This window comes from Rhynchophorus ferrugineus, unplaced genomic scaffold, assembly GCF_030347505.1.
Source record: "Rhynchophorus ferrugineus isolate W39M unplaced genomic scaffold, kcgeb_rfMv2 rfM30, whole genome shotgun sequence".
NCBI lineage: Eukaryota > Metazoa > Arthropoda > Insecta > Coleoptera > Curculionidae > Rhynchophorus > Rhynchophorus ferrugineus.
The window spans coordinates 302,373-315,060 of record NW_027472609.1 but is presented as its reverse complement, the minus strand read 5'-3'; the positions used below and the strand labels follow the sequence as shown (position 1 = coordinate 315,060).

General features: G+C 31.4%; 2 protein-coding genes across 7 annotated transcripts in view; both read left to right on the top strand.

Annotated features, from left to right (window-relative positions):
* Positions 1-12,688, top strand: part of LOC143205871 (putative ATP-dependent RNA helicase DDX43) — a 279,365-nt gene that overhangs the window by 179,389 nt on the left and 87,288 nt on the right. The window lies entirely within an intron of this gene.
* On the top strand, positions 774-10,318 carry LOC143205873 (histone-binding protein RBBP4). 5 transcript variants are annotated; one of them, XR_013007950.1, is made up of 8 exons: positions 774-917; positions 1,098-1,305; positions 1,357-1,553; positions 1,897-2,118; positions 2,183-2,383; positions 2,442-2,618; positions 8,083-8,266; positions 8,332-10,070. XR_013007950.1 is itself a non-coding variant. In XM_076418911.1 (8 exons), exons 1-8 carry the CDS (start codon positions 887-889, stop codon positions 3,529-3,531), a joined length of 1,227 nt encoding a protein of 408 aa, XP_076275026.1. In that variant the 5' UTR covers positions 774-886; the 3' UTR covers positions 3,532-3,700. The 5 variants fall into 5 exon arrangements, 3 of the variants coding, with proteins under 3 accessions (XP_076275026.1, XP_076275025.1, XP_076275027.1); XR_013007949.1 differs by having other exon boundaries at positions 1,897-2,124; positions 8,332-10,066; XM_076418911.1 differs by lacking the exons at positions 8,083-8,266; positions 8,332-10,070 and adding exons at positions 3,291-3,374; positions 3,431-3,700 and having other exon boundaries at positions 1,897-2,124.

The window sequence follows — 12,688 nt, the reverse complement described above, 5'->3', positions numbered from 1 at the left end:
ATCATATACGATCATTTTTAGGTTCATCATGGTTTAGATTTTTCAATGATTAGGTATATGTTTACATTTTATATAGTAGTTATGGTTATTGAAAATCTTTAGTTTTTAGGTTTTATTTATGTTGTATTGTACTATTTATATTTATTATGCTATGTTATTTAAAAATAGCAATTAATATATTAAAAAAAGATAAAACATTTGTAGTGTTCTTATTCCATTCCTTTTTACACATTCACAGATCCATTCATATAAAAGTAATCCTACTTCTTCTTTTTTAAAGTTATCTAGGGAATGAATATTTATACACGTCTGTCTCGCTTATACCACCATTAGAGAATATAAAGACATTTAAAATTAACTGCTCCAAGCATTTATCTCCGTCCGTTCCTATCTCACATTTTATACCGACTAGAATTCGTACATCTTTGTCTGACATCACCAAAGGAAAAAAAGTCGAATCGTGCATTTAATTGAAAATAGTAATTACTATTCCGTATAGTATATATAGTATTACAATTTTTTTGACCATCGACTGTTTTGCGACTATCGACTGTTTTCAGTCGATAGTTCCCAACGCTAGTAAAAATTATGTTAAGTTCAATTCAAGTACTATTTTGTTACTGTTTAGTTACTACTTTGATTTTGAGGCATTCTTGTTTGCATTATTGAATATATTGTATCCATAATCTAATAAATGAATATATATTATCTACAAATATATAGCAAATATATTTTTTATGTCATTTTGTAATTGGTAGTACTGAGCTTCATAATTTGAAAGGTTGCTTTATTGGCGGGACAGCTTAGGCGTCAAAACCTTTATATCGGTGTTGTTTACCTTTTTATATCATTTTTGCCGAGCTACTTTATACCCTGTTTGTTTAACATGGCAACCGGAGGAGATAAAGGTGACGCCGGTTAGCATAATTCTTTATCGTAATTTGTACTTAACGAAATCGATTTATACCGATTTATATCGATAATATATATATATATATATATATATATATATATATATATATATATATATATATATATATATATATATATATATATATATATATATATATATATATATATATATTATGCCCTTGAAGAGCGAATTATCAAGAAAGAATACAAAATATGGGAACGCAATGCCGTATTTCTTTACGACTTGGTACTGGCTCATGTGTTAGAGTGGCCTTCTCTAACAGCACAATGGTTACCAGATGTCACACGTCCTGAGGGAAAGGATCATTCGTTACATAGATTGATTTTAGGCACTCACACTAGCGAAGAACAAAATCACCTTTTAATCGCTAGGTAATTCATTGATTTAATATTGTTCTTAGTTTATTAGTTTTGTGTTTTCAGTGTTTTAGTACCGAATAAGGATGCCCAATTTGATCCATCTCATTATGAAATTGAAAAGGGGGAATTTTGTGATTTCGGTTCTGTTTCTTTGAAAATCGAAATTAAGATAAATCATGAAGGTGAAGTGAATCGAGCCAGATACATGCCTCAAAATCCTTCTGTTGTTGCAACCAAAACTCCGTCAAGTGATGTGTTAGGTATGTAAACTTTAATGAGCATTTGATAGTTGTCAAGTCGTCGAGTAGTTAAGTGAAAATAAAAATTACAATTACATTTGTTAGCAGTTGTATAGACCATGATTTCAAAATGGAGGTGTTTCAACAAATTTTGACTTTTTTTTTTGAGAATTTTTGAAGATGAAAAAAGGGAAATTGGTTTTTTCCAACCAAAAATTCTCCATGCAAGACCACTGGTGAATACCAAAAATTAGTAATTACAAAACTGATAAAAAATGAAGACTAGAATCAGTTTATTCCATATTTCCCAATGCTAGCTAATATAATTGGTCTATTTATAATTGGTGTTGTTATCTATTTCCAGTATTTGACTATACCAAATATACTTCCAAACCAGACCCCAGTGGGGAATGCAACCCCGATTTACGCCTTCGAGGACACCAGAAGGAAGGCTATGGTTTATCTTGGAATCCAAACCGTAATGGTTACTTGCTATCTGCTAGTCATGATCACACAATTTGCTTGTGGGATATTAATGCCACACCAAAAGAAAATAGGGTTATTGACGCCAAAACAATCTTCACAGGTACTGGTATTGCAGGTATTTTATTTCTCTCTGATAGGATGTACTAATTGAAATTATTTTGAAGGTCATACTGGCGTGGTAGAGGATGTTGCATGGCATCTGTTACATGAGAGTTTATTCGGATCTGTTGCGGATGACCAAAAATTGATGTTTTGGGATATCAGATGTAATAATACCAGGAAACCTGCTATTACTGTAGATGCTCATACAGCGGAAGTTAACTGTTTAAGTTTTAGTCCATATTCGGAGTACATTTTGGCTACAGGTCAGTGCAGTTTTTCGGTTTTTGTGCTTACTAATAGCAAATAACGGTTAACTATTAGGATCTTCTGATAAAACGGTGGCATTGTGGGATCTGCGCAATCTCAAGTTGAAATTGCATAGTTTGGAGTCGCACAAGGACGAAATTTTCCAAGTTCAATGGTCACCCCATAACAAAACAATCTTGGCTTCTTCAGGAACTGATAGAAGGCTTCATGTATGGGATTTGCGTAAAATTGGTAAGTTAATATTATAAACTAGTTAGCTCGATAATTTTCAGGGAGTAGATAAAACTATTCCAGCGAATATTTAATACATCAAAATGCAAAAAATCTAATAACATATCAACATTTAACGATTTATGCCTATAAGTATTGTTTTTTTTACTTTTCTCTCTGTCCTATTGTCTAACTGTCTTATTGTCTGGCTCTTCTATGTGCCCAATGAAAAAATTCTTCAGCTCTTACGTTTATTACTAAGAGATTGTTATTCTATTTTTAAAATATATTGATTATAAGGGTTTGCTGAATTTTGATACTTAATTTCAAAGGTCCACCAAAAATATCACTACTTTTTAAAATATTTAGAAAAAATATACATCTTTTTAACCTAATATTTTACTATTTTTATTTTCTCTTAAAAATATCTATATATTTTTTGTAAAATGTTGTTTTTCGTTTATACCGTTTTCCGATAAATAATAATGTTATACAACTTAACATAAGGGAAATATTGGAAAAAAATCGTATTGTCGTTCTTTATTAACGAAGCTTATTGAATAACCCGTTATTGATATAAATCACTTAATTTTGTGTTAGAATATAAAATCTTGTCATGTCTTGTGTTAAAAAATATTATAGACGTTTTTGTGGTTTTTAAAATCAATACAATTGATTACATTATTTGATTAGTGGAAAAACAAAGTGCCGAGGATGCTGAAGATGGGCCACCAGAATTGTTGTTCAGTCATAGAGGCCACACAGCCAATATTTCCGGTAAAACCAAAGCGACTAACATTCAAACAATTATTTCATTATTCGTTTTTATCTAGATTTCAGTTGGAATCGAAATGAACCTTGGGTGATCTGCTCTGTATCAGAGGATAATATAATGCAAGTGTGGCAAATGATTGAGTGTATCTATAATGATTAAGAACCCGAACAGCACACTCCGGATCCAGAAACACCTGGTTCTTAGATTAGCCGTTATTTTTTTATTGATTTGTTCGTGTAAAATACCTTCCAAGTTTTTGTCGGTATTAAATTTGTTTTTTTTGTCGTTTTTATATGAAAAATTAGGTTTAATAAATTTTTTCATATTACCAGCCAAGTTATTGAATGTTGTTATGTATAGTTAACTAACGTTAAACTAAAAGAAAATTATTGACTTTATTTACTCAAAAAATGAAACCATTTGCTGAATAATACCAGTTAGAAATTTATAATGTCTCCATATAAGGAATATATATAAAAAACCTGCTAGTGGTTTTGTTTTCATCAGAAACATACCAAAAGCAATGACTATTTGTACAATGTAATTCACAACATATTTGATTGCGACTTCTCCCAGAAATCTAACAACGGTGGGCATTTCATGTTTGTAAGTGGCCATGATTGTTTTGTCGCTCGAAGATTGCGATGAGTTCTCTATAAGAGAAAAAAATCTATTAGAAAATCATTATAAAATATTTGATACTACTGTGATCAAAAAAGGTATAAAGTAGTTTCAATAATGGTTTTCTGCTCTATGGGCTGTTTGATATGGACTAGACAGTGGTGACAGAACCTCCAAATTATTTTAACTGTTGTAGATCTTTTAATTTAAAATCTAGTGTCAAATAGATTGTTATAATCGTCACTAGAGAATTAAACGAAAACGTATGGCGATGTTATAAATTATGCAAAAAAAATGTTTATATTTCTTCACTGTTTTCTGAATACTTAAGGTATATTGTGACAAAATTACTGAATGTGAACTCGCTTCTATATGTTCCATTTAACTTCCAGATAATTATTAACAAAATTGTTAGTTATTTATTTAAGAAATTGTTATAGGACATTGTAGGAGATACTTTGAATTATATAGGAGAATCATTAGCAATTTTTGTAACAAATGCCATGACAGCATCAGAGGCTAAACAATGTTTCTCAACACTGAAGCGGTTCTTAAAAATTCAAAAACTGAAGATGGTTTAACAGTTAATAGGTAATTTCAATGAAAATTAAAAGAAAGCTGTTTTTTTGCAAAAATTGCAGAAATTATTGCAAGTGTCATCACTGAAGCTGGATAATGGACCAGCCAGACATTTTTTGCAACTTTTCGTCAAAAACTTAACATACGTCATTGCGTCTTATTCTCCTAGTTTATTAACGTAAAATTCTTCTAGTCATTAAACTGAAAAAAAAAACAGACAGCTGTAAGGGAAAAGAGGTAGAATGAAATGTCTTGTGTCCGAGAGAATTTATGTGAAATAAATAATCAGTATATGTTTTATTTCAAAAGTTTTTGCTATTTTTTGATTACAGTAGTATGTAATACAAAAGGCAATTATACTTTTACTAACTTGGTTCATCACAAGGTGTCTCAAAAGAAAGTTAAAGTATTTAACAGGAATGAATGTAAGAAAATTTATATCGCATTTATACCTTTTTACAACTATTAATATTGATATTTTTGATAAATAATATGATATGATTTGAAAGTAGTGGTGAAGCCCTAAAATCTAGTTTATTGTAATACCTAATACAGCTTAGTCAGCTCGCATTAAATATAGATCAACAGATGTTATTTCTAATAAACCAAATATGTACTGCAGTAGCAGGAGTTTTCCGAGAGCTAGAATACCAAATAACATATATATACATATATATAACATATATATATATATATATATATATATATATATATATATATATATATATATATATATATATATATATATATATATATATATATAATATATATAACGCTATGAAGGGGCAGTATCTAGGGGATTGTTACTTGAAATAGTGAAATTTGCAAAAAGCACTGGTACAAACTAAAATAAAAGTTCTTAATTCGTTGAATTTTTGGTTTTCAACCTAATGCCTACTTAATTTAATGAGTAATGATCGTGTGTTTCATTTACAACAAATATGTTTTAAGCATATTTATTGATTAAATAAAATGATGTAATATTTATGTACAGTTAAATATCCATACAATGGAATGTGGCCCGAACGAATTCGAAATCATTTTAATTTATTCTTGCTATAAAAATCTATTCATTTCGTTTTCATTTCTGATGTATGAGATTCTGCGCCCAACTTTTGTTTATTAAAGGCTTACTCCAACTATAGAACCAATGTGGACTGTAACGAAAACAAATTACTGGTATTTTTTAAACTGAATCTTTGGAAACTACTTATTATTTACCTTTTAATAAATTAAAACAGATATATTATTTTTTGTGTTGGGTGACAAAACATAGGTAATGTTCTGAGAGTGAGTGCAGAAGACAAGATTTAACTTTAATTGTGTCTGTGGTCTGGTGGGAGCATGAGAAACATAAAATGTGGCATGGCAATGAAGAAAAGGAAAAGTGCTCAATATCAGAATGTTCGGTCTCTTATTCTGTTTAATCTACACAATAGAAGAGCCCTGCAAGTCTACCAGGTTGGTCTGTTTTGGTTTTGGGGCAGAATATTGTAAACCACATTGACTGAGTCGAGCGGGATTTAGATTGTGTTCCAGATTTAAGATTGTCGAAGTAGAAATCAAGATTACTCGGATGCGGCTTAACGACGACGTAATGAACTTACCCGTAATACATAAGGTTTTCATAAAGTTGACACATAATTTCTGTTAGGTTCGACAACCTGATATTATACATTTATTATAATAATAGAATATTTAGAATGTGATTGTTTATGTATGAATAACTTAAAATAGGTTATATAATGCCTGATATGTATCATATAATTTACATTTTTTATATTAATTTTAGTTCATTTTAAAATAGAATATTTTATTTTATCATATGAAGAAAACGTTCAAAAATAGTTTTTCATGTGCAACTTAAATGAAAGAAAAACTTAAGAGAAAACACGTTATTTAAAATGGTCAGTTCATTTCTGTAGAAAGATTCACGTTTTGCCTCAAAATAGGCCTGTCACCAATGTTGGATCCATATTTCATCTATTGTCACATATCGACACAAAAATTCCGGTTTGTCACGTTTAAACATGGTCAAACACTGTTCAGGATCATCAATACGTTCTTGTATTTGGTTAACAGTGGGAAAACGCGGCACCCACTTTGAACAGAGCTTTCTCATAGTCAAACAGTCATGCAATATAAAACCAACACGTTTTTTTTATATCTTTACGACGTTAGCTAACTCGGGCAACTTCACTTTTCCATCATTTAAAACGTGTGGAATTTTACGGATTTTTTTGGTGTTACAACCTCATTTGGACGTCCGTTGCGTTCCACATTATCGGTATCTCTACGACCACGTTTGAAGTCAGCAAACCAACGTTTTATTATTGTTTCTGATTGAGCGGAGTCCTTATAACACTTTTCAAGCCATTGCTTCGCTTGAACGGTATTTTTCCTATCAAGAAGCAGTGTAAAATTATGTAAAATGATCCATCGTTTTAAAAATAATAAAAGTAGTGTTACTCTTAGCAGAAGAACTCACCAACTTATGAGTAAAATATCATGAAATTTTAACAGCTTTCTTTAGAGTTTTATGTGTTAGGCCCGGGACTTTTCAGTCCATATATCCACTAAATAGTTGTTCGTTGGGAAAGCTGGCTGGTGAAGGTGATACATATATCCGTGCGAATTTGGAAAGAGTTTTAAGCTCATAATGTTTAACTTTCCACCAATCAAGTGAATTTTCATCTGAATCATAGGGGTGGGGGTTCTGTTTTTAGGTTCACCTTCACCTTAACTCTATGAGTCATGGTAATATCGCTTTTTAACCAAGTCTTCTTATCCACACTGGTGTTTTCTGTTTCACTATCGAAGGAATCGCTCATTATTCTTCTTTTTGTTTTTTCCAAATTTGCTTTCTGGTGATATAATAGGAGAACCAATGGGGACAGAGTCATTAACCATCTTTAATATTTCATCTTTTATTTTTTCTTCAGTGACTGGTTTGAAAAATGTATGCTTATATCACGAGGATCTAAATATGTTGAAATTGTATATAAGTTGTTATCTTCTAGAGAAGGCATTTTCGCAGATAATTGGGATTTCAGATTAAAGACTGCCAACCGAGTAGCATCACTACCTGGTTCTATTGTTAAAAAGTCTCATTTTTTTAAAAACATTTGAATGATAGGAATCACAGATGATATGAGTGCCTAAGAGATGCTCATTTCACGAGTGGTTTCTTCAAAAAGTTTCAGTAGATCCAGACAGTATTCTCTTTTTCCACTCTTCTGGCACAATTGATTCAATGTTATTGTCATTGGCATAAGTACTTTGCATCTTTTATCTTCGAAAAACAGTCAAACATATAGAATGTGCATTTCCTGGTAATCTGGTTTATATACTCAAAATATCATCTTCCGAACTTCTAGTGGTATCACTGTAATCTATGTTGCTGAACTGGCACAATCTATCGAGAAAAATGCCACGAATTTGTGCAGAAAATGCGGTTGTTATAAATTAAAAATAATACTTGCGTTATTAACTGAAACCAGTATATTTTAGATGAAATGGAAACCTTTTGATTTACCGAACCCGATTAAAAATGTCGATTTCATCGAAAGTTTGAACACCATATACGACTGAGGTGACCCCAAAACGAAACACGGACTGGCCATTCACGTTTACAGCTGCAACACTTCAATGAAGAACAGGGCTTTTTACGATGCCCACGGTGACTTGCTTATTGGTAAAACGTTACCTTTATTTCAACAAACTATAAAGTATTCTTAATAAAATTCAATCATTTTGCAGTCCCTCAACTTGGAGTTCTTTTAATAACGACCGAATTCGGAAAAATGGAAGTCGCTACCAATGAAATATGCGTCGTGCCACAAGGAATACGTTTCAGTGTCGATATAACAATGCCATCTCGCGGTTATATACTCGAAGTATTTGGTAGGCATTTCACGTTGCCGGATTTGGGTCCTATAGGAGCGAATGTTTAGCGGATCCTAGACATTTTCTCACTCCAGTAGCTTGGTGAGTCAGAACTTATTTCTTTCTATATACAGTGTCAATAATTGCAAGCCAAATTGACCTATGGCTTGATTCCACATTTTCTTTCTTTTTTCATTGCTGTACATATTTTACATTTTTGCAACGTTGATAATAGACATTACGGCTTTTTTGAAAAATATTTAATAATACTCTAAATCATGCACCAAAAACATGCTATTATTGCGGAAATAGACTTAAAAATGTTAAATTCACGGCTGATCGGTGTCGTTTGACGTCACTTCTATGTAAATAAACCATAAAAGTTAAGATGCAAAGTATTAAAATAATTTATTAGCCGGCTTGGTGGCGCAGTGGTAAAAGCAACAGGACGGTCCTCCTACTGTTGCAATAGCCGCGGGTTCGAATCCTGCTGGGGCATGGTCGTAAATTTATGATTGTGATTGTCCTAGGCAAGAGTGTAAAATCCGACAAGGAAAATGATCCCAGTCACGCCAATAACCAGGCTGGGTAAGAACGGATGTCTTCCGGGATTATTTCTAAGTTGGTCACTCGCCAGTCAGTAGGCTTAATGCCAAGGACCGTGGTTCGGAGCCCACGTTAAATAGTAGGTCTAGCCCAGATAAACCCATAGTTAGTAAAAGGAGACTTTAAAATATGTGAAAGAAAATAATTTATTTTTCCCGTTATTTAGGAATTCCAAAATGGTGTACGATCGCTCAACGTGACAATATGTTAATAAAACCTCCTAACAAATTAGACAATGCAAATAACGATATAACACATTTCTCAATTTTGTCATGTTCGCCAGAGCTGAACTGATACCACATGCAGAGCTCATTTTTTCTATCAGGTCTTTCTTGCGTGTCTGGTCTTTACAGATCAGTGATACCAGTCCATGTCTGTGTACTCTTACGTGTTTGAAGCCATCTCCTGCTAACTCTTTACGGGTTAGCTTGCCTCTGATGGCGGCTAATGTCTCCGCGCCACTTGCTTTTTCCTTTCTGACTTTTTTTTTTCTATGACTGTTTTCAGTCGTTATTTTCGGTCCGACTGATCTTATTACTATATACTATCGGCTGTTTCAGTCATTTACGTTTAGTTACTATTTTCAAATGCGTGCAAGTAATGCGCCGAATGTATGCTTATATAGATTTATATGTAATATATGTGGTTTTATGTTTTTTCTTGTAATTTGCTTGTGAATAACTATATATTGTAAATTAATATAGCAGCATTTTGGAACGCTAGTTTTCGAGGGCAAAAAAATTAAATTGTAAATGATAAATAGTAAGATAATTTTGACTAGTATAATAGGTAATACTTTTTTGACAAACTTTCACGATTTTTGTCCAAGTGTCTTGTTTGTCGAAACTTTTTTCCTAAAATCTTGAAAACTAAAATTAGGTTCCAAAGGTTTCAGAAATTGCATAGATCCAAAAGATTTTTTATATATATAATTTACAGAGAGCGATCTATCTACCTATTCTACACGAAATGTGCCCAAAGAAGATAACATATTCCAGGTTTTGTTAAACAGTATCATTAAACTATATGGATGTGAGAATTTGAGTCAAGATATGTGTTCGAACTCACACACGGTGGTGATCCAAATGTCGTTTAAATTATGTATCTGCTGCAAAGTTAAAGTAACTATAGTTGGTAAGTTATATTTTCATTTATATAATTAAATTTATGCTCGGATAGTATATCATCTATTCAGTGATGCAATCTAATAATAAATACATACAAATTATAAATATTTTAATAAGATAGTTACTTTTAGTTATATTTATTTAGAACCAGATTTTTACAAATGTATTTTTTTATTGTATTCTCCGACCCTGGGCCTTTTATGCAATATCTCAATTGTGGGAAAATATAAACTGTATTTCTATTTTGGCTTATTCAATATATGTGTGGAGGTTGCTTTAAAAAATACCTGATTTTTGATTACATATTTTGGTTTTATCCTGAATATCTTTAAAAAAAACAGGACTGGTCTTTTAGATTTTTTGTTTATTTTAATTATTACTCACTTTATAAGGTTTTAGGAATCTATCCAAATTGTTTACTAGATATAAAAGTATAGATCTTGGGTTCTTACTAAAAGTTAATATTAACAGAATTGTGTTTATTTGTTTTAGATACATTTCTGACTTATCGATATGTCTAGTGTTGTTTTTATTCCAATAAAAGTATATTGTGGAAATATAAACTGGTTATTAGATAATATATTTGTCTTTGGCTTTTCAAAATGGCATACACCGTGCCAATCAAGTTTGTAGATATTACAGGTTAATTGGGATAACATTGGTTTTGTTATGTTATTTTGAATTCATGTATTTGGTCATCTTGAATAGAGCTTTCCATAAATAATCCATTCATAAATCAGCATATCAGGTAGTACAATTTTCTTAATTATTAATTTCACCTTCATTCTCCATTTTCAGATCTTCTATTACACAGTGAGCTAAATAGTATACAAACAAGTTTTTATATCTCTAATTTACAATTCAATTCATATGAATATCTTGTAAATGTGTTTCTATTCTCTTTTTTCATTCTGGGCTCTATGCCTCAATCCTTAAAGTTTTGAAATATTTTATTTTCAAGTGCTAGTGTGAACTTTCTTTCGAAATACTGGGGTGTGAAACATTTTGTTGTCCATACTATTGCTTAAAATTTTTCTGTTCCAGTACAATTGCATTTTATTTAAGTTAAGGTATGATAGGCCATTGCATGATGCGTCTATAACATAATTAAATGCATAACAATCTCATGGTCAAAGAAGATTAAGCGATGAAGCTGCTGTACTCCTCTCAAAGCATTATCTCTCGTTGGAATAATCCTAGGGCTTGTTAGGGCCAAGTGGCATCCGTAATATAGGCAAATATCTATTTCGATCTGGTGGAAATCACTGAAAATGTACAGAGTGGTGAAGTATTAACTTATCAATTTGTCAAATATATATCAGATATATTTAGGAGTGGATTTAGTATGCTTTCTGAGTAGGCGTAACATACATGCCATAATCACATTCCATTCACGTCATAATGAAAGTATAACCAAGTATGACCGAAGAAACTATCTTACTATAGGGTATTTGAATGTAACTGTAATTACAATTATAATATACGTAATTAAAGTACAGTTTACTTTTATTTCAAGAAATATAGCGATTACCCATGGAACTAATTTATAGTCTGTTCAATAAAACAGTGAACTCACGTCATCTGATTTTATGACGTCAAAATGTCACAATGTTGCCGCATCAACTCTGAGTTTTAGTTTGTTTTAGCTTTGACATACAACATAAAAATAAAAACCATCGTTATAAAATATAATTTATTTTAATATGGCAGTACCTCTAATGCGTATATTATTGAAGGACTTAAAACTACGATTAATTATGCAGTTATAATAGTTTGTAGGTTAGGGTTGTGTTTTATTATATTTGTATTACATTTTTTCCATACTACCTATCAAAGTTCCAGGCGTGTTTTTATGTAGTGGTATTTCCTGGAGGCCTAATCCATATAATTAACAAATGTATATCCAAGTATTATATTTTGTTGTCATTAGAGCATACTTTTACGCTTAGTGCTTTTTTTGGTGCGCTATTTCCTTGTAAAGTAATTTTGATGTCACTACATTTCTTCTTATTTTGTCCTGTTACTACCTGTATACATCTTTCTTGATAAATCTAGATTTAATCATTGCGCTCTTCCTAATGCATTTGCCATTTCTGCAAAATATTTAGTAGTCATTCTCTCATCGTACATTTTAACTAAATGCTCATGTATATTATAAACAATTACACACATATCTGTGCACATATATATTTCACATTTTTCAATAATATTTCCTGTAGTTCTAGTATATTAATTATATATTCACCTTTAGTTGTTTCCGCTCTCATCACCCTGTCTTGGAAATTGTTAGTATTGAATCATAGTCCGATTTTCAGAAAGTTTCAAGTGAATAACTAAGCTGTTAATTTTGTGATGATTCCGTCATGTGTGAATTTCTTTTTCAATGCGTCTGATCGAGTTTAAACAAACCGAAGGGTTAATAACCCATTCCTGTTTCCAGCAGGAAGAACTATAATATATTGAATGACTATGAGCGCTAACATCTAATAATAGTATGC